The 23,757-nt window shown below is 34.9% G+C and overlaps 1 protein-coding gene and 1 long non-coding RNA gene across 2 annotated transcripts; one reads left to right on the top strand and one right to left on the bottom strand.

Annotated features, from left to right (window-relative positions):
• Positions 1–6,428: 6,428 nt before the first annotated feature.
• Positions 6,429–9,693, top strand: LOC119629135 (uncharacterized). Its single transcript, XR_005245222.2, has 3 exons — positions 6,429–6,805; positions 7,585–7,762; positions 9,267–9,693. It is a non-coding gene; the product is annotated as an uncharacterized LOC119629135 (long non-coding RNA).
• A 674-nt stretch (positions 9,694–10,367) lies between these two features.
• On the bottom strand, positions 10,368–19,613 carry LOC101740892 (WW domain-binding protein 11). The gene is made up of 10 exons (XM_038014048.2): positions 19,329–19,613; positions 19,066–19,191; positions 18,776–18,873; positions 17,944–18,090; positions 16,908–17,027; positions 16,265–16,408; positions 15,095–15,324; positions 14,373–14,554; positions 13,941–14,099; positions 10,368–11,048 (listed from the first exon to the last, which is right to left on the bottom strand). The coding sequence occupies exons 1-10, from the start codon at positions 19,390–19,392 to the stop codon at positions 10,840–10,842; spliced, it is 1,479 nt and encodes a 492-aa protein (XP_037869976.1). The 5' UTR covers positions 19,393–19,613; the 3' UTR covers positions 10,368–10,839.
• Between the last annotated feature and the right edge of the window lie 4,144 nt (positions 19,614–23,757).

Below are 23,757 nucleotides of genomic sequence, written 5' to 3'. Positions count from 1 at the left end.
ATTCATTTAGCGTGTCATTCAAACCTGTTATACAAATGCCATTCGTAGCACTTTTACACAAGGCTTAAAAAAAGATTTTGTTAAAAGGGCAATGTAGCCTTCCGAAATTTTCGAATCATGCTGTGAACATGACTGTTTTTTGAGTCATCGAATAAAGTTTGGGTCGGACGTTCTCCTGGTATGTACATTTATATTTTAATTTACTTTGATATTCGGAGCCAAAAACTTCATTGAAAATGATCGTTTTATTTTATGAAATAGTATTTTTTATATTCACTTAATGCCAGTCCATAATGAATTTCAATGAAGCACTCTGTCATCGATTTAATCATACATAAAAAAAATCCTACAATAATTTCGCTGAACTGAATAATTTTTAAATAGTCCTTTAAAGAGTTTAAGGCCACTTCCAGTCCATTTGTCGAGCGTGCGATCTGCTTAAAGTTGTCTAGACACGGCTTAGGCAAACAATACCGCCTGATGTAAATTACAGCGAATTTTGGATTTGAATATAATGATAGTCCATCCGGCTGGCTATTCAAGGACTACAGAAGACTCGGTCTATCTGTAGTTACTATATAATATTGCTGATCCATAGTAGCTTGGCATCAGCGCGTTTCGGCTTAATATTAGGATAGCCATATTAAGCGATACTATTGAGAATTCCATCTAATGTCTCAATATGAACTGCAGCATTTACTTTGTGATGTTTCTGATCTATCGTAATCTCTTCCTTTCAGTTGCAGGGCTAGGAGTGCAACTCCCATTTACTTCAATTGAAAAAATCTCAATTTTACATCCTAAGCTTATTTATTATAGTATACCAAGCTTAAAGTGTTTGGAGATAAAACTCATGAATACCGTGACGAGACGTTCTACTGTAAAGAGAATAGTCTCCGTTAGCTCCACAGTGCTCTTCATATAGAATATATATCAGAAAACGTAGAAACTAGGTAGCTACATACTTTTTATTTTTTTATTGACCTTTTACGCAGACGAGCTTACGGCCTACCTGATGGTGAGTGGTTACCGTCGTCCATGGACCTTAGCAATGCCAGGGGCGGAGACAAGCCGCTGCCTACCCGCTTAATACTCTCCATAAGCCTAGTTTTAAGAAGGACATGTCATAGCGCTCCGGAAACACCGTAGAAGAGAGCTCATTCCATAGCCAGATGGTACGTGGCAAAAAAGACCTCTGGAAACGCACTGTGGATGACCGCAGTGGCTCCAGGTAGTATGGATGAACTCTACTCCGGTGGCGGGCGGTACGATGGTAAAAACGAGATGATGGTATCATTTCGAACAATTCCTCAGAGCACTTTATAATAATACGTTGGTAAAGTATAAAATTGTTTCCTTGTGTACACGGACTTATAGTGAGACAGATTTATTTCAAACACGTGATGTTGGTCGAATAAAACATCAGGGCAGAAAGCGGTGACTAAAGTACTGGTTTTATTTTTATTACGAATTTTTGTATTTTTTTTCATCACCTTATGTTTTGTCTTGTGTTAGTCTTGAGCATGTTCCTTCTAATAATGACGGAGCAAATTACTGTTCTCCAAACATTAACTTGTATCAGTATGAATATTATTTTCTTTATTTAATTATCTTTGTTAGTTAATTTAAAGACTACAAAAGTAAAAAAAAAATGTGTGCGTGTACTAGTGTACACACGTAAGAAGTGAAACTTATTTATGGCCTTATTTTTCGAAAAATGATCTACATGCAACTTTCTAGAAATTGGTTAAATAAAGTTAAATTAGATAAAGTTTAAACAAAAGGATTTTATTATCATAGACATGAATACAAAAAAGTTAAATTAGATAAAGTTTAAACAAAAGGATTTTATTATCATAGACATGAATACAAAACAGATGGCGCGTAACGGAAAAATGTGACGCGTAACCGAAAAACGTGACGGTAAATTTTTTTCCAACGCCGATAAGGAAGTTTCACTTCAAAAATCAAAGATATGTAAATGTAACTTACAAGGAAAAATTAAATAAAAAATTCGATCCTACAAAAAATTGATAGCAATACCTACTTTTGTAATATTAATCCAATATTAGGTATATTCATTAGCGAGAAATGTCCTATTTGAAATTTTATACTTATCTACTTAGAGACACTTACGTACTCAAGGGACAATAGAAGGTGTCTAACGAGAAATAACAAGTCACGTGACGGAATATTTACACATTTGAACTTGGCGGTAATGGAATAACCTGTCTGGTGAATCTTTTAATATATCATGTAATCAAGCGAAATCTCTAATCAATGAACACGTGATTTTTTAATTATTTTTACTATCGAAGGCAGAGACTAGCGTATGACGCCGACCGTCATCATCAGTATTGTCAAAGAGCTTGGCAAAAACCTGGAAGGGTAGTATTTCATTCCGTTAATTCTATGTAAGGAAACGAACGCGGTAGGATATTTTGTCCCTAACCTCCCCATATGGCAAATAATGTTGCTAGCCTGTCTGTAAGAGGTTAGTACCCTCATTAGTCTCGCTTAATTCGGAGAAAACGCGAATTTAAGTCTGAATGGCATTATTTCATATAATTAATATCACGTCACAAAATGTCAACATAGGTATTGGCTTTCATTGCCGGATTCCGTTGCTTTATATTTTTTAAAGGCGTATTTTATACTTCACACGGCAAAATATTTTTTCCGTTTATATTAAGGTTTTCTGATTTATATTCGCTTTTTGTTTAATTAAAGTAATATGAAGTGACATTTTCGTTAGTGTTGTTTCAAGGACAGACCTCCACACTCCGTCGGGCCTCAGGCAGTCATCGGATATTAACCTAAAAATTAGTGACGGCCTTGAAAAATCAGATCAAACTTTCTATACCTACTTAGCAGCTGGAAGAAGGGTTTTGATACAAACACATACAAGAGTCATCTGAACCTGGAACCAGACTTGATGATAGCGCCCCACTGTATTTCTCGTCAGATCTTCTCAGTGGGTAGGGATTCCGATCCGGTGGTGGTAGATTCTGTGAAACACTGTTTTTGCTAGAGCTAGGGCTAGTGTTAGCAAATATCTCTCAGGCTGGGCTCATGAGCTCACCTACTCGTCCGGGCGTAGTTGGAATAGCCCCTTAGGCTAGCGAATAGGCAGAAACGAAAAAAAATTTTAGTGATATAATTTCAAGAGCACACTAGCTACAAAAGATGTTATTTATTGTAAAATATTTTGTAGGATTGTAGTACAAATAGTAATCTCCAAAACTACAAATCTATACAACTAATAATGCTTTGTCCAACGAGAGATCGAGCAAAAGTTTTATTGTAGTCACATGTTATTGCTTTGTTAATGTTAATTTCAGGAATACATCAGGCGTTTTGTAGCGTGAAGTTTATAGAACTATATAGTTGTTAATATTAATTTGATTGTGTTTAGTTTCAAAATCAACAAGATATTTTGACATGAGGATTATTACGAGTATACTACTAGTACAACGGAGAGTTAGGTACTTGTATCAACTACCATGTTGTCATTCAATAACGCTTTAATTACCTAATATATTATGAAACTATATAACTTTGTATAATATATAATAATAAAAAGATCCGAAAAATATAATCGGACCGTCAAGTTGAAAATTGTGCCACAATAAGTATATTTGAGTTGTTTTTGCACTTATCTTCCACTTTACTACTTAAATATAAATACTTCTACAATTACTAAAATGTTTATAGCAAGTATGGGCTTAAATGATCCGGTAGTCGAATTCCAGGTTAAGGCAATTCTGTACAATGAACAGCCGTGGGGTTTTAATTATCTTTTAATGTACTTAAAATTATTATACCATTTTTAAATATCACATGGCAGGTCTTTTAATCTCGCACGTGAAACGGAGTTATCTTGAGCGACGAGCCAAAACAACAATGTTTTGTAGGTCAAGTCATTTCGTTTGATCTTTTTTTTTTTAGACTGTTTCGTTGAAATTTATATTCATTTGTGTCGGACTTTGGTTTGTTCAACTTTAAGCCAAAAACGATTTCATCGTATACTTTTTATTATACAAACGAAACATTCAAACGAAATAGTTTTGTGATTTTTGTATTTTATTTTAAATGCGACGTCTTCCGAGCGTTCCTTCCGACGTCTTTCTTTTTGGTCTTATGTAAATTGGGAAATTTAAATGCAATTATTTGATTAGCTCACGAATTTACCACTGCTGGATACTATTTACATTTCACTTTACCTATTTTTGTTTAAAGCAAAATTAACAATTAAACATGTAATATATTCTGCAGATTTCGCGAGTTATTGACATAATTAAAACCACTTTTATGGTACTGTCTGGCGGCTATTTGTTATTTCCTACGTTTCGAATATCTTATAATTTGAAATAAAAGTAGTATCAATTAAAAATAAAGTATATATTTCTATGTAAATAAACGATATCTTTACATGTAATAAGTTTACATATAAAATATATAAATAAAAATATATAAACTATATAGGTAGTAAAAATATAAAGGTTGTAATTTCTAATAAGTGTGATGTAAAAATTAAATTAATAAATTTTAATAACCATAATAACCATTACCTAAAACTATTTGTGGAATAAAATTTGTTTTTTTTGGAACGAAGTTCCATATGGGACGATGCGGAGGGGAACCCTAACCAGGAAAAAACGTCCGTAACGTAAGATCATTATTATTTATAGTCTTAGTATGATGGCTATTCAGTGTATACATTAGTATAGTCTACGTGATGACGGTTATTATTATTATTCATATAAAAAATAGCTGTATCTTTGTATATTATTATTATTATATATTTTTTATAAATCATTGTGAATAAAATAATGTTGATAACTTTGTAAAGTAGTTTTTTTTATTTTTATCAATAAAAAGAAATCGTAATAAAAATGTATACCCGAATAATTATTTTTTGTATACCTCGAATAGAACGAAGAATAAAATTAAAATTTTTATAATAAGGATCTTCGTTCCTGTCCGGTGTCCAACAACACCACACATCTTTTTTTGGTTTTTGGTTTGACGAAGCTCGTTTGTGTTTTAAATGATTTTCAACAACTGAAATGTTATCAGGGACAAATCTCAAACTCATTAACTACTTACTTAAAAATAAAGTTTTTATCGAAATAAAAATAAAGGCGACCGTGTGTCTTACGTTATTTGTCACGATCAATAATAAAGTTCCGTATATATTATTTTGGTACCCAAGAAATATAATATAAGTCTTGCTTAATACTTCGTAGTATAATGAATTAGGAATATCAGTTTCCATTTTCTTGATATAAAATTGCTTAAAAAATTGTGTTTAATCTATAGATATCATCCTCCATGATCATCAGCAGAGGACCTGAGAATAGCATAAATAAAACAATAACTTACCTAAATCAATAGCAAAATAATTGAAATTCGAAAAAAATATGGTGTGCTGCTTATTTCCTCGAAGATGCTTCAACATAATAGCCAACGTTTCTAAACTTGAGTCCCCACTGGGAAGCACCTCGTAACAAAATATTATTTACACCGAAGTCAGTGATGCTACAGGAAGGCTATCCTAGTCGAAATCGAAGACATGTTGATTTTGCTATTGTTCAAAAACGAATATAGACTAACTCGAGTAGAGTAATTGTCAATAGATCAAGCAATTTTACAAATCAACGACGTTTTAGTTTGAGTACCTCAGGCCTGTTTTTTTCGGGACGGGGGCCGAACCTCCTACGAGGTCCCCGCGCGTGGCTTGGGGGGCGCGCGGGGTGTGGGACTTGATGACCTGCAGATGTTGAGAGCAGACCGTGGGCTCATCTTTGTTTGATACTTCACTATTAAATTTTATTGCCTTTTGTTTATTTCACTTTTACACTAAACAAAATATTGCAAATTACCCGAGCACAACAATGGCGGATAATTTTAGGTGCGTGAGAGCAGACGTAGACACTAACGCGCATGCGCACTTGTCGGTACACAGGGAGGAAAAGTTAGACTTTCTTCCCTGTACAGGGGGACGAAAACCGAACTTTTGGCGTAGGTAGGAGAAAAAACTACAACCACACTCGCGGCGCCACTCCGAGGCGATAGTCGACGACCAACGACGCTGGTCTCCGCCAAGGCTGAGATAACCTATTCATACATCTATACATTCGAAATACTAGACTGAGATAGCTTTTAAAAATGTAGTACTCCTAAGACAGTGAACAAAAACCATTATTTACTGTAGTATGTCGGTAATTTTTAATTCTTTACAATCAATTTATAACCTATCATAATATGTCAGAGCAGAACATTTTTTAGGATATTTTAGAATCATGTGAACCAAGTTTGCAAAATGTTAACACAAATGAATATTTTAAAGTATTCATTGATTTGAGTAGAGAACTCCAATTTATTCAGTTAATATTTACATATTATGTTTAGCAGTTGACGAAGAATTTGCACTTGATAAATTTAAATTGACCGATAAACTATGATGGTCGGGTTATTACAATTTATATAAAAAACAACATGTTTGTGATTTCTCCGGGGGCTCATTTAAGTTTTGTAGTCGCTGATGTTGTGACCGAAAGCGAGTTACGTGCTGAATTTGATGAGCTGTATTTGATAGATAAAAATAATAAGAAAAGTCAGGATATTACTTCAAATTTTTTTACGCACGCTGATATTTTTAAGAGGGATGTTTTGAAAGTATAAAAGACTGGCTTTCAAGAATTTTCGTTCATATCTTAAACAGACGTGTCCTTAGAAGGATCCAATTCAGATTTTCGGATATCTCTGGGCGAGTCATTAAATAAATAAAAAACTTATTAAGGTGAGTTTTTGTTGTTTTTCTATTTTTTGCATAAGTCACTTACATATTGTAGGTACAAAATGTTGCAAATTTTTTATTTTATGCCACAGATTTTTTTTTTTTGAAAGTCGATTCGTTTTGATTATTAATATTAACTCATCTGCTGAAGTAACTCACAAACTTTTAGAAATAATAAAGAAAATCTAAATGTAGGTAATAAAATTAGAGACGTGGTAAGAATTTAATACTAGATTAGCCAAACTACTAAAAAACTTAAAAAACAAATCTGTTCCCTCTTTAACAGTTTTTACAAGTAGAAATTTATTTTGGGCGATCATTTGGCTCATAGCAACTTATTATATCTTTAACCTAGTACGATGAACGAATTGCATTGTTCGCCCACCTGTCCTGGTGAAACTGGAAAGGCTTCTGGAAAATCAATAATACCTCATTCATAAAAACACCTAATTACTTACTTGATGCTTTGACTTATTGTGAGCTCGCACAAGTAGGTATTACAATCCTATCATTTCTGCCGCTGAATAGTTATATTTCCGGCACAAAGGGTGCGGTAGAGGTTATAAAGTATAATTAAGTCTTCAATCACATGTCTTAACCCATTCACGTACTATCTGATAAGAACATGGCTCCAGCGATGGTACTGTTCGGTTCAGCCCAACAAAATTAACTAAAAGTAATAACCGTAAAAATAAGGTTTAAACTGTTGTTTTGTAGTTGTAGTATTTTATATCAAATTCGTTTTTATAGGTACAATTTTTTAACTTTTTTTTTCTGTTTAGGTTTATAAAATGCAGGCCACGTGCTGGTTGTTCGGGGTGCTGATAATATGCGGTCTAAATATAGTATATCCGCACATCCTGACCGCTTCTTTAAGTGAAGCGTCCAAATTCTGCCCCAGAATGCTAAGAACACTAATTCTCAAGGACTTATGCCAGATATACGGACATTTACATGGCGGTAAGTTTAACTGAAAAGTACATAAAATACCAAGGGCGCTCTATACTCAGATCTGTATGTCCTTTGATTTTTAATTCATCGACATAGATCGGTAGATGATCATACTAGCCACGTAATATTACGCCTCGTTGTTCCAGTGGTTAGTGAGCATGGTTACTGTACCACGGGATTCGGTTTCGATCCTTTATGAAAGATATTTGATATCAGATTTCCGTTATTGCTATACAATATTTTCACGGGTGTCCATACCGATAGGATTCTGTTTTTAAAGACCTTCAAAGCACATTTCTGTAAACTTGATATGCTGACTAAACTATATCATGATTTAAAAAATTAAATGTAAAACGGAACTGAGTTTTAAATACCAAAAGCTCAGAGGGAAGTTTGCTGGTGGGACGGATTGTAGGTCCATACGGATAGGTAACACCTAATCCTGCCTGCAAATCCTGATGATCTATGATATTATTCCTCGGTTTGAAGGATGAGGCAGGAGTTATACACACAACAGAATCATGCCGCCACCAATCTTGAAACCTGACGTCATAATTACAATTAAATTTGAATGACGATTATATCATTGCAAAGCCCGGCATGTATACATTCTTAAGTTTTTACGCAACTAGTTTGACGATACCCTTTATAACACAATCGATGAGCCAGGGACATGTGACTCCTATATGTTAGTGGTTCCCATTTATCATAAGTATCGATAATGCCTTGGGCACAATTTGGCCACTGCCAACTATGTACTTATGACTGGTCAAATATCGTTTGAAAGCGTCATGTTACATCCCTTGGAACATAGGGAAGGGAATGAATTATAGAGTTAAGGTTTCGTATACTATAAGTTATAGTCTATAACTCCATTTATGCTAACACCTTCCTGCTACTATTCAATTAATCTGTAATAAGTCATATACGTTATGAAGACTTTTTGAAAATTTCGACCTTTTTACTATTGACAATGTGTATTATCTATGGTTAGTTCAAACAAAGTGGATGAACTGGACTTTTTGGCGGGAACGCGAGGAGTGAAGTTATGTGATTTGTTTTATTTTGTCTATTTGGTGTTTCTTCAGGTTTATATGTGTAATAATGGTGGTTTATTAACTGTTTAATATTTGTGAAAGTGCACAAATGTGGGAAAATGAAACAAAGCCGCTGGACGTCACTTCTCGGGATCCTCCAAAAAGTCCAACGAAAAAGTCTCAGTAAATAACCACCATTTTACTGAGATTATATTTCATCCCATATCATCTCATCTCATTTCATTTGATTTAATCCCAGTTGATTAATGTCTCAAATTAATCATCTTCATTTCATTTCATCATTTTTCATAAAAATAAGAGTATAAATTAAAATAAGACATGACTTAAAGGTCTTAGTTACCAGGTAATAAAATACCTAAAAAAGTGGATGAACTCAGTTCCAGTGGTCGGCAGTGTATTAGGTAGCAAATCATCTCAAACTATTTCTGAGCGTACAATATTTCTATGTTTTTCAGGTTACCCGTTTACTGATACGGATATTAGAAAATTGGAGTTCCAACAGAAAATGATTAGGAAGTGTTGTACGAATCCTTGTACAGTCGCCGAATTGATGTATTTATGTTAAAACGACCTTGAAAATGTATACAAAACATAACACGTACCTGTCTGTAGATATATGTATTAGAATTTAGTCGCAATTAATATAAAACTATTTATTGAATTTTTTGTAGAATTCTGCTTTAGAGAGTCAGCATAGAGCAGTAACTAGATATACGTGGATTTATTTTACGTTTAATCTTGAATTAAATAATAAATTTAAAACTTACCTTTTACTTCACTTTATACTTAAGTGATATTTTGAATTCAATTTAAGTAAGTGTTCAAGTAATTTCCTGAGATTGCTTATATCTGTGCAAAATATTTATTTCGATGAAAATTTTATGACAAGATAAAATTAGAATAGGTTATGGATAAGTGTTCCTACTCGAAAATTTTTAAATATCTATGAATATATTTATTATAATGAACATATTTTTCCCCTAGTCACCTGACCTCAATGTATGTTGGGATTCGAACCTTATAAAACCAGCTACGAACCTTTACTTAGGTACATTGTGTCAAAATGCAGGATCAATTCGTTACGATGCGCGGCTTGATGACGTCACAAGCACGCACGTGGCGTATCCGCAAGAGACATCGACGCAACTCAATGGGCAACAGTGATACGAATAGCCACTAGCGATGACGTGCTTGCGTGTATAGTATGCGCGCTTTTTTATGTTTGAGATATTACTGTTGGGCCGGAGGCTTTTCCAGTTTTACCAGGACAGGTGGACGGGTAAGGGATCAACCTGGAGTGGTAAGATTTTCTAATAGCTACCCGAGCGCCTCCAAAGGAGACCTAATAGCTCAAGAGTAGCTGCTTCGCGAATTTGAATCAACTACCGGAATTTGGGAAGATCTGGCAAGAAACTCAGCGGGTTTCTACACACCATACACCTGTGTGACCCCTCTTTATCAATATTTCTACAGATTATTTAAAGCAATTATTATTGTCAAGATATTTTTAGTTAATACTAAAACCTAGTTTAGAAAAATAAAAAAAACAATACTCGTACCGTACTTAAATGTACTATTTATTCGAACTGAAAGATACTTTATTTTTAACACTTATTTACAAATAAGACTGACAGAAAATCCGTTACGAAGAGCGCTGCATACCAAGTTGTCATCTGCCATGAACATTTTATATCTTCATAAAATACTTCAGTTTCATAATTAATGCCACAAGCAATTCTCAATAAAAATATTTCATACACACAGTTCGTAGTACCAAATTACGTCGAGTGCTATCCATAGATTATTAACTACACAAACACGGTTTGTAGGTATTCTATGTTAAAATTTAAAAAGAGAATTTTGTTAAATAATATTTAGTACAAATTTTGCCAAATTAAAATTAAAATAAATGGGACATTGCTTGAATACTTTTTTTTTAATTTTACTATAAATTTACTATTTGAATTTCAAAGGCACGCTGTTTCGATCTGCGTTGTGGTACTCAAAACGTAAACCTATCCATTTAGCTTATAAAAGTCCTTCCATTTCCCTCATGAACTGTGAGTAGGCGTCGTCTTTAGTGGGAGCCTGTTTAGGAATATCTGTCGGCTTGTGAACATTAGACTTGATCGGTTTAGACTTCTTGTCCTCGCGTTTCACTCGCAGAGCCGACGGCACGAATCTCGTAACGTCGGCCGACAGGTTCCTTATTTGAGGTTTCGCACTTATAGTCGCACCTGTAAAACGATTGAAGATTCCAATTGTTAATTGTCCATTAGCCCTTTGACTGCCTTATATATAGGTCACCGGTAGCAACGCGGCGGGAAAGACGAAACCGAAGATACCTCTTAGAGGTATACTTAGTCTGGCCATAAATACTGTTACAATTAAAAATAAACAAATTATTACATTTGAATTTGGAATCTGTCATTTTTATATGATTGCTCATTGCGTTTTCTCATTTTGGCGCCAATACATTGTACAATATTTTGCGATATTAAAATGGAGTGGGTTGATAGAGAGAACCGAATCGCTGTGATTGCATTACATAAAGTAGGTATGGAGCCAAATGTAATTTTTAAAACTCTCCATACGCTTGGTATTAGTAAAATGTTTGTGTACCGGGCTATTAATAGGTGCAATGAGACCTCCTCTGTTTGTGACAGAAAAAGATCTGGCCGTCCACGTAGAACCATGTCGCGTATTTTAAAAGATGACTCAGGACTTGCAGCCTATAAGAGACGTACTGGTCATTTCTTAACTGATAATTTAAAAGAGAATAGGGTGGTAAAATCGAAACAACTACTGAAGCGGTACGCAAAGGGAGGTCATAGAAAAATTTTGTTTACGGATGAGAAAATTTTTACAATTGAGCAACATTTTAACAAACATAATGACCGTATTTATGCTCAAAGCTCTAAGGAAGCTTCCCAATTAGTCGACAGAGTGTAACGTGGGCACTATCCGACTTCAGTGATGGTTTGGTGGGGTATTAGCTATGAAGGAGTGACTGAGCCATACTTTTGTGAAAAAGGTATCAAAACATCGGCACAAGTGTATCAAGATACCATTCTTGAGAAGGTAGTGAAGCCCCTTAACAATACCATGTTCAATAATCAAGAATGGTCCTTCCAACAAGATTCGGCGCCAGGTCATAAGGCTCGGTCTACGCAGACTTGGTTGGAAACGAACGTTTCGGACTTCATCAGAGCTGAAGACTGGCCGTCGTCTAGTCCCGATCTTAATCCGCTGGATTATGATTTATGGTCAGAGGTTTAGAGAGTACGGCTTGCTCTAAACGCCATGATAATTTGGAGTCCCTAAAGCAATTGGCAGTGAAAAAATTTCCCATGGAAAGAGTGCGTGCTTCTGTTGATAACTGGCCTCAACGTTTAAAGAACTGTATTGCAGCCAATGGAGACCACTTCGAATAAGCTTTTTATACTTTAAATTGTTTTATATTTATGTATTAAACTAACACACTGTAAAAGTAAAAAATGTTATTTGCAATACGAGGGCTGCACTAAAAGTATCGGGAATGGAATATTTCCACTGTTCCTGTCATATTAAAATCTTTTTAATTGAAAACTCCTTGGTTTTAAAAATCGAATACCATTTATTTATTTAAAAAAAGATTCTCGGTCTTGTCACGAGGTTTTGTCAAACTTGTTTAGTCGTTGAGAAAATGGAATTGACTCGAGAAAATTCAAGAGCGATTATTTATTATGACTTTCGAAGTGGTTTAACACAAAAACAGTGTGTTGACCGGATGATTTATGCATTTGGTGATGAAGCCCCATCCAAAACCACAATTTATCGCTGGTTTGCTGAGTTTCAACGTGGACGTGTCAACCTCAGTGATGATCCCCGTCAAGGTCGTCAAAAAACTGCAGTCACCCAAGAAAACGTTGATGCTGTGCGTAAGCTGATTGAGGAAGATCGACATGTGACATACCGTGAAATTCAGGCAACTTTAGAGATTGGCATGAGTCAAATACAAATAATCTTGCATGAACAATTAGGTGTAAAAAAGTTGTTTTCCCGATGGATACCGCATTCGCTCTGTGAAGAGCGAAAAGCGGCTCGCGTTACTTGGTGCGTCAGAACTCTCGAAAGATTCCACGCAGGATCCTCAAATGCTGTATACAACATTGTATCAGGTGACGAATCCTGGATATACGCGTACGAACCCGAAACAAAAAACCAGTCACGAGTTTGGATGTTCGAAAATGAGTTAAAGCCAACAAAAATTGTTCGTTCACGGAGTGTTGCAAAAAAAATGGTGGCCACGTTTGTCTCCAAAACCGGTCATGTTAAGACTATTCCTCTTGAGGGACAAAGCACGGTTAATGCAGAATGGTATGCTAGCATTTGTTTGCCATAGGTCGTTTCTGAACTCCGTAAAGAGAACTGTAACCGCCGCATCATCCTCCATCACGACAATGCGAGTTCTCACACCGCGCACAGAACAAAAGAGTTTTTAGAGCAAGAAAACATAGAATTATTAGACCATCCGCCGTACAGCCCCGACCTAAGCCCTAATGATTTCTATACTTTCCCTAAAATAAATAATAAATTGCGTGGACAGAGATTTTCATCACCTGAAGAAGCTGTGGACGCCTACAAAACGGCCATTTTGGAGACCCCAACTTCCGAACGGAATGGTTGCTTCAATGATTGGTTCCATCGTATGGAAAAATGTGTCAAATTTCGCGGAGAATACTTCGAAAAGCAATAAATACATTTTTAAATAGTAATGTTGTGTCACTTCGTTAATTCCCGAAATTTTCAGTGCCGCCTAGGTAGAATTTTTTTTTCTTTGTCACAGTACTTATGGCAAGACTAGGTATAGAGGACCTCTTGCGAGTCCGCACGGGTAGGTACCACCGCCCTGCCTATTTCTACCGTAAAGCAGTAATGCGTTTCGGTTTGAAGGGTGGGGAAGCCGCTGTAACTATACTGAGACCTTAGAAATCTCAAGGTGAGTGGCGCATTTACGTTGTAAATGTTTATGAGTTCCAGTAACCACTTAACACCAGGTAGGCCGTGAGCTAGTCCACCCATCGTAGCAAAAAACATGTAGGTGCGTAGTGTTCTCTAAAGTGTTCCATAGAAGCTTGGTGAGGTACCTTGTGAGTCCTTCTTGGTGATGAGCTGTGGCGCGGCGGAGAGTACGGACACGTGCGGCGCGGGCTTGGGCGGCGGCGGCGGCACCAGCGGCCGCAGCAGGCGGGGCGGAGCGCCCGGCGGCGGCCCCGGCGGCGCCAGGCGCAGCGCCGGCCGGACACCTTACACACGCGTACACTTTAGTTTTAGTAGTAGTTTTATTTTTCCAATTGGAAAGGCAAAGGTATCATACCATGCAGCCTAATCTTAAATTCTGCAATGAGAATTCTCCTTTCAAAGTCTAATAGTAAAATTTATCTCGTTTGGAAATAAAAAAAATTTGATATGTAAAAAGTGAGTAAGTGGGCTAATGTTACCGAGATGGAGGGTAATTAAAGCTTTTTCCATTTAAAGAAGTTCCAGCTAGCCAATATGACGAAGCAAGTATAACTTACCAGGAGGAAGTAGGGGGGGAGGTGGTATCGATCGGATTTCCACGCCGGGCGGCTCCAGCGTGAAGTCGTGCGCCATTAGCGGCGGCACCGGGGGCGGCTGCACCGACACGTGCGGGGGCGGAGGCTCCAGGTCGCTGTCAGAATCGCTGTCTCGGCCGTCACCACGTTTCAATGCACTTAATCTGTGTAATGTGATTAATTTTCAACAACCTCCTAAATAATGTTTGAGTGAAATTATATGATTGTATCCATAATAAACTTTAGCAAAGACAATAATCAATATTTTTTATTCCTATAACAAACCGATCAAAAGATCAGAGTAAATTAAGGAGTCATATTATTAGCTAATATGCAGCAAAAATAAAATATTAATTACCACATGATATACAATAAAAAAATGAAACTAAAATAAATAAAAATATAATAACTAAAATATATTATTAAAAGGAGTCCTTTCAGGCAAGGTTCCGAAGATACTGGCGGCGTTCCCCTTTTGAATAGTTAAACTAATTCTTTGTCCGAGGTAGCTGCCAGCTCTTCTTGTAATATCGACTAACCTTTTTGCTATTTCCTTAAAAAGCCTTAAGTGCTAGGAATCGATGGACCAAGAGTCTCGACACCGAAAGGGACAAAATCATATTCGGAGCCTAGACCACTGTATTTGCATGCTTTAGCTAATATTATTTCAATGAAGTATAATTTTGCATCAATTTACGATTTACCGTGCACTCAAATCGGCCGCACGATCTCTCTCTCTCTTTCGATGAACCTCTTCCATTTCTTTCATGAAATCATCAATGTTCTGTCCAGAAAGTGCCAACATTCTTTGTTGCAGAGAAGTCGGTTTAGGAGTGGCTGTTGCTCCAGCCACGTCGCTGTCGTCGATCGCTTCACCATCTAAGTCCTCAACGGGGGGTAGCATCGGAAGCTGCGGTAATTTCGGCGGAAGTGCCTGAAAAAAAGAAAAATAACTTTTTTAACATTTCAAAAACAATAAGCCAATATTTGATAATAATTGATAATTCGTAATAATAATATTATTATGTTATATAGTTTAAAATAATAGTTCCTAGAGGCTTTCTCTTTTCCGCAAGCCCCCAGGTAATATATATATATATATAAAATAGTATTATAAAACTATTAATTACAATAAAACTATAAATAATATTAAAAAATCTATATAAAAATATATAAGTGAAGTAATTTTTCGTCTTCAAAATCTTCTTTACTTTTTACTTAATAATCAGTGGTCGTAGTAGGTAGATTGATTTTATATACTTGCGTCAAGATGTTATAATATGGACATGCCATTTTATCCATAATGATTATTTTTTTAAATTGAAAAAATATATTTTTAATCATCATCGGATACAATTTCTATATTTATGAGGTAAAGTAAGGCCTGTCTAAGTTTTGTCTCATACTGACAAGCGTCATTTATAATACAACAGAAAGGGACAAAATACGGTGAACTATTCCAAGGTGTTATTGTATAAAATACTGATTTCTTACACCATTAGCTAGCACTGATAGCGTAGATTAATATTATTAATACGTTTTTCACCTTAAACACAGATTCATGCTAATTTCAAAATTCTGGAACAAATATCACAATAAATAGGCATATCCATATTATTCTCTACGTTTGACGTCAACGACCTTAAATCAATGTACCTACTCCGACCTCTAATAATAATATTATGTCGCGAAATTCAGTGTAGTCTGACCGATTTTTCATCTTATTTGTAAACTTACTATGTGCTGTTCCGAGAATGGGAACTACGAGCTTACATCAGAAAATGGGTGGTAATATAATGAAGTTGCTCTATTAATCTTAAAATTAAGGCCTCTTGCCCATTTGCACTAGTAATAGTAACATTTATTTAACTTACTGTTTCTCCGGGTGGACCTTCATCCACTATTTCAGAAAACCTGAGACTCTTCTTTTTATCGTGCTTAGCTTCTACTAGAAGGGTATGGAAATCAACAGGCGGACCGGGCGGTACCCCGGGTGGTTCAACTCCCGCGGGTTTTTCCTGTAAAAGCGTTTTTTTAATTATTAATTTTGAGCTTACTGGTGGTAGGACGTCTTTTTAGTCCGCAAAGTGAAGCAGTAATGCATTTCGGTTTGAAGGACGGGGTAGCCGTTGTACTGATAAAAGTGACATCTTACAACTCATATCTCAAGGTAGATGGCAGCATTTACATTGTAGATGTCTATGGGCTCCGGTAACCACTTAAGATCAAATGGGCCGTGAACTAGTCCGCCCATCCAAATAGGGGAGAATTGTTTTCCAGTTTTCCTAAATATGAGTCAATTCAATATCAAGTCAATATTGAAAAAATAATTATTGAAAATAGTAAAATAATTTGATAACAACATTATTTGCTTTTATAGAGATAAACTTTTCAAATGTGTATGAATCTTAAAAAAAATTACTTATAAATTGAGTTAACATTACAACAAAATAATGGCAGATTATATCCTATTACAATACTTTGTAAAAAATGTATAATTATTTTTTTATCACTCACTTTGTAAATAGTTTCCTTTTTGAGTATAGATTTCACTGGACCAGGCGGGGCTTGGGTAATATCCGCGGGCAGCGGTATTTGTGAAGGGGGCGCAGTATTGTACAGAATGTTGTCAGGAACCTACAAATTTCGTTACACTATAAACAACAGATTAATAAGTTCAATTTTTTGTTGTGGATAGTTAAAATTAATTAAAATGAGATTTTACTTTTATTTAAACTGATGATAAGATTTTGTTTTGGTTATTTGTTATTAGTCTTGTTTTCTTAATCATCACCTTACAAATTGATGTTGAACTTACAACTTAATCAGTTTGGCAAATAATCATAATTAATCACATTTAAGTTGACATAATATCTCTTTTTTTATAAGCCTATTAGTATGCGCCATACTTTAAAATGGTAGTTAAACTAGTTTAGTTTATAGTCTATATAGAGAAGATAGCTGACTAATTGATTATATGTAAGCAGTATGTGAATAGCTAAAAACGTTGAATCGTTGTTTGAATTTCTTCAGTAAGAATTTTTACATCAGACTGATACAACAACAAATTGTATTCGTTTTCCAAGTTTTACTAATTTTTATTATAATGAAATTTAAAACAATTAGTAAAAAGATCTTGTTTTGTAAAAATGTTGTTTTATCATTATACATAATAACTAGATACATTGAAAGCTTTTCTGGAGATGACATTATACATACAAATGTACTAGTTTATCTGTATCTAATACCCACACAACTGGTCACATATATTATGGACATGGTAACAAACTATGTTGTCAATCATGAATGTACATCTTTTTTTTATGATTGAAAGATTTCTGGTGGCCCGGAGGCCTTTCCAGTTTCACCAGGACAGGTGGGCGAGCAAAGGCTCAGCCAGGGGGCGCACATCTATAAGCCCCTTCTTTCACATTATTGTCTAGGCCCAGTGTCAATCCTGGCTTTCAATGACAAATGAGAATGAGAAGCATAATCTTGCTCTGCTATAAGAGGAGCAATGATAGTGAAGTTTTACTTAGTATGATTTACTTACTTGTATTGCAGGCAACGGAATATCATCCAATTGAACAGATTGAGCATGCTTCACTGATTCGTAATATGATATTAAATGGGCTCTCCTCTTTTCATATTCCATTTCTTGACGTTTGAGATCTACCCATTTCTCTGGCTCATCTTTGTCCTGTGAAAAATATACAATGTTAGAATGAATCATTATATTTTGATTAGCTTCTGCTAATCTCTTTTAAGTTTTATGAACTGAAAATACTATAGAATGTGATCCACTCTATGAATATAATTTTATAATTTTTTTTAAATTATATTAAATTAAATTATGTTTAGTCATAATATCAAAGAGTGATGACAATATTTAATCCTGATCAGAATGACCATGATAAAAAACTTTTAATTTTTAGTTAGGCTCATGATTAAAACTTGTTTTTTTTTTATATAAACATATACATTTTGTATTTTTTTTTTTTGTTAAACAATTTGGCCATAACTCTGTAATGTAGAGCTTTTTCATTTAGTTAAAGTCATTCTTATTATTTGTACTGATTTAATAATATATTTTTTTATAATTTTTTTGTGTGATTTAAGTACATATATTTGGAAACGAGCAAGCACTTAGTTTTTTGCTGATTCTTGAAACTACATTCTAAACATTTATTAATAAAGGTAATAAAGATGGCAATGTAAAGCATTCATAATGAGCTTTTTTAAATAACATTTATTTTTCAACTGCTGTTTTAAAATAATTAACACATTCATAAAATTTGATGCTATAATGACATTTGTACTGGAGTCCTTGGCAAAGCACGTACTGCTAAGAATAGAGACACGAGCATTTAATTATAAGTACTTACATACATTTTGAGGACTCTGTCAAAAGTTTCTTTGAGTTTTTTTCTTTTCTCTTTCAATACTTTTTCGTTAAGTGGAGATGGCTGCAGTACATTGAATTCTGTAAGAGATTGGTCAAACTATCTGAGGTTTTATAAAATGGTGTCACACTTTTGACCTGAACACATAATTCTATCATGACAGAATAAGCAAGGATGGATGATTTGGAAATAGTAGTAGAAGCTCAAGTGATTTCCGCGCATAAACATATTGTGCCAGTCTCAAACATAAAATTTTACAAACTGATTCATACCCATTTCATCAATTTTCTGTAGTTCCTCCAATATTTGAACAGGATCTTTCATTTTCAGCACAGCAGCTCTGACCATTTGACGCTGTCTTTTGTTTTTTTTTAGCTCTTTTTTTCTTGCTTCTTTCCCTATAAAAACAACAACTTTGTATTGAATTTGATTCTATGAAAGTAAGGTTATTTGTAAATATTTAGATTATTTCAGAAGTGTTTTTACATTTTATTATTGTGATAGCAAATGGTTTTTTCGGGATAAAAATACTTACTCGCTTGATCAGTGGGGTTCATATATTTTCCACTTTTAGTGGTGTTTATAGATCGGCGTCCCATGTTGACAAATTATTGATGGCTAATAGACGTGTGAAAAGAAATATTACTTTTAACCAATATCTATTAACTTCTTACTAGTTCGCACAATAAGGTGAGTTTATAATTTATTCGAATTTGTGTACTTTTTGTTGAATAAACTGTGGGAAATGCTGAAATTAACAAATTTCCTTAAACGAATTATGTATTGGTCTGACGCTTGACAACTTTATTTTTAATCAATTTGACATATTTGCAGTAATTGGTGCCAACTGTCAACTGTCAAAAACTCCTTTTGCCTTTTTACATAGACCTATATAGTAGGGACACGACATATTGTTCTATACCTACGTACAATTGCTTACCTATATAAATAGCACCCATTTTGAAGGCACATACATAAACATATATCTATCTCGTTCTTACTCAGCACTTTAACTCGCAGGAAAACAATATAACAGTATTTCAGTGCGTACATAAAATGAAACATGAATATACGTAAATATCTCCGTCTCCGTCTAATGAGGCCGAAAATCCGCCATGTTTAGCGCGCCAAATGTCATTATCACGTCAGTTCGGCCGTCTGTTTTGGGTTGTACATTATTTATTGACTATGATATCGATTTAATATGATTGATTATATAAAATTTCATAATTTATCATGCTTAAAACATACAAAAATAATAATTAAAACGTATTTTATAGGATCTCAAGAAAGTCGATGTCCTAAAACTATTATCTATATGTATTTAAATTCATTATGGAGCCCTCATCCGAAAAACCCATTTTTCGGTCGGAATCTATTGATCATGACACTAATCATAAATACCATTTTAAAATATGTCATCAAAACATATTTAGACATTCTGTTTAGATATTTCGGGAAAAAGGCTACCGACAAAATCTCTTCGGAACTATTTAAATAAAATAGTTTTATTCCGCAGTGAGTAAAACACTATTGTAAATTTGTTAAATATTTAATAATTAAGTGATTTTAGAGAGGAAGTCACAAGGAATGACGTTTGTAATTAATGAATAAATGTTCTGTAGGTGTTTTTTTTTTTCACGCGGTCCCTTGATAAGTTTATAATTTGAATCACTCTCAAGCGAAAGTGATTCAAATGGTGCGGCGCACCTTCCTTGGGGTGCGCTGCGGTAGTATGTTACGGACTTTAGAGTCAGCAAAACAATTAAAATAGATTGTAATAGTCTAAGAAAAACACGTACTCAAAATACGATAACATTTAGCATGCTAGAAATGGGCTGATGGCTTTGAACTACGCCATATCTTTATGTTTTGCGACAAACGACAACTTTATAAAATCAGTGTAGCAACTTTTAAAAATCATCATATCGTTTACTTGGCAAATTCGAAGGACGAACTTGTCTTAGATTTCACTCATCTAAATCATATCATATTTGCACATAACAATATACCTACTTACTTCCCATTAAAGTATAAATTCTACAAATAAATAATACTCAACAATATTTAAAATAAAATGAGCCAAGAACGTTTATCGATAAAACCTGATAACATTGAAATCTTTTGTACAGCACTAAAGCCGCCATGTTTTGTGGCCAGATGACGTCACAGTGGCACGAAATTTTGGTTGACGTTTCATTTCCATAGGTTTCCTACTTCATTGCCTTTTTATCATCAGTAATCTATAATTAAAATTAATTTATCATTTTTTTTGAGGAATGTAAAAAAGTTTTTTTTATTTATTGCTTAGATGGTTGGACGAGCTCACGGCCCACCTGATGTTCAGTGGTTACCGGAGCTCATAAACATCTACAACGTGTAAATACCGCCACAAGCCTTGAGATATGAGTTCTGGTCTCAGTATAGTTACAACGGCTGCCCCACCCTTCAAACCGACACGCATTCTGCTTCACGGCAGATATAGGCAGGGTGGTGGTGCGGACTCACAGTTTTGCGGGTTTGATTTTTATTACACGATGTTATTCCTTCACCGTGGAAGTCAATCGTGAACATTTGTTGAGTACTTATTTCATGATACGTCGATTGACGTCTTATCCTTTAGGCCACGACGACTTCAAAAGTGTGTTACAAAAATCAATTAAAAATCATCCTATAAAAAACAAAAAAATGATGACGTTAAACGGAACTTTATTAAATATAAAATTGAGATTATAATAATAAGTAATAATAAATAAATATTTACTAAAAATCACGCCACGTTAACTGGTCGCGTACTAAGTTCGTAAAGAACTTATGTTACAGGTCCCAGATAAATGTAAGATTGTTATTATACACATACATATATTTTAATATACATCCATAGCCCTGGGAAAGACATTTTATATTTATCATACAAATATCTTCCCTTGGCGGGATTCGAACCCGCGACCCCCTTCTATAGTGACCATGTCACTTACCACTACACCAGACGGCCGCTATTATGTTATTCGATTACACAGTTTAAGAATTTAAATTTCTTAGAATAAAGTTGTTATAATTTAATTATTTAATGTAGTCTTAATTACGTATTTATCGAAACTTAATGGAGTTGGAACTATCACATTCACCAGAAATACATTTAATTCCACTTTTGCATTTTCTGTCCTGCAGAAGAAAAGTTTCGTTGTATAGAAATTTTGCTTTCAAATTAAACCTGAATTTAACTCTATAGAATAGGAAACAATATGTATGTATCCTTGATTGTTAGCGTCCATCGGTAATAGAAACCATTTAATATGAATTGGATACGACCTACCTTATCTCATTTGATTTTATTTGCTTGGTGAAGGTTTTTGGCCATTAAAAGAAGGACACGTTATATTTTCGCGAGCACCCAACCTGACTTACACTAATTTGCCTTAGATTTATAAACACTTTCAATGATAAATCAAAATAGGAATTAGATCTTAACAAATCCAACTATAGTATTAATGTAACGTAACGTAATCTACAGGAGATCGTAGTCTCAATCATACTATAGACCAGCGGGCTCGGTGGAAGCGATCTTCCCTGAAACGAAAAATAATATATAAATAATATAAAATATTATAGTACTACCTATTAGGTTCAATTTTTTCAACCCATAAAGTCATCCCACCCAAACACATGCAAAAAAATCGCTCGAGTTTTTTATTGACAAACATCCATAAAGAAGTAATAGGTTGGGGAAAAAGTCTTTTCGCATTATAGTATGTATGAACTTGTAATAAAATCTCTTTGGCTATACTATTTGTATCTGGCTGGTTTTGGTATCATTAAAAGTTTAAATTTTAAAGAAGATAATCCCAAATTCAAATTAGGAAAATGTGTGATTTTTATTTATTTTTCGTACTGTCAAGATGAGTGATTCTAATGAAGAAATTCGATACATTTTAAAATTTTACTACAAAAAAGGTAAAAATGCAACGCAAGCCGCAAAAAAAAATTGCGATGTTTATGGACCCAGTGCAGTGTCTGTGAGGGTAGCACAAATTTAAAATGGATGCAATTTTTGAAAAAGTGGAGCAAGGTCGGCATATCAGTAGTTTCGACGTAGCTGAAGAACTGGGAATTGACCACAAAACAGTTTTGGCGCATTTGAAAACAACTGGGTACACAAAAAAGCTCGATATTTGAGCACCTCACGAGCTCACTGGAAGAAACCTAATGAACCGTGTACTCATTTGTGATTCCTTATTACGACGTAATGAAACCGAACCATTTTTGAAGATAATGTGATGAAAAATGGATCACGTACAACAAGAACGTGCGAAAAAGTTCGTGGTTAAAGACCGGTCAAGCTTCACAGACAGTGGCGAAACCCGGGCTAACTCGCAACAAGGTGATGCTGTGTGTGTGGTGGGATTGGAAGAGCATTATTCATTATGAGCTGTTACTACCAGGCAGAGCCATCGATTCTGAACTCTACTGCGAATAACTGATGAGATTAAAGCAAGAAGTTGAGAAAAAGCGGCCGGAATTAATCAACAGAAGGGGTGTGGTTTTTCATCATGATAACGCTAGACCTCACACATCTTTAGCAGCACATCTGAGGAAAAAATTAAGAGAGCTTGGCTGGGAGGTGTTAATGCATCCGCCGTATAGTCCTGACCGTGCACCTTCAGATTTCCACCTGTTTCAGTCTCTTCAGAATTCTTAAGGCAGTGTCAGGTTAACATCACGAGAGGACTGCCAAAACCAATTGTCGCGGTATTTTGATCAGAAGCTCCAAAAGTCGTCGTGGCCTAAAGGATAAGACATCCGGTGCATTCATGTGTAGCGATGCACCGGTGTTCGAATCCCGCAGGCGGGTACCAATTTTTCTAATGAAATACGTACTCAACAAATGTTCACGATTGACTTCCACGGTGAAGGAATAACATCGTGTAATAAAAATCAAACCCGCAGAATTATAATTTGCGTAA

Source organism: Bombyx mori, chromosome 11 (assembly GCF_030269925.1).
Source record: "Bombyx mori chromosome 11, ASM3026992v2".
NCBI lineage: Eukaryota > Metazoa > Arthropoda > Insecta > Lepidoptera > Bombycidae > Bombyx > Bombyx mori.
This window is presented reverse-complemented; position numbering and strand designations above follow the sequence as displayed.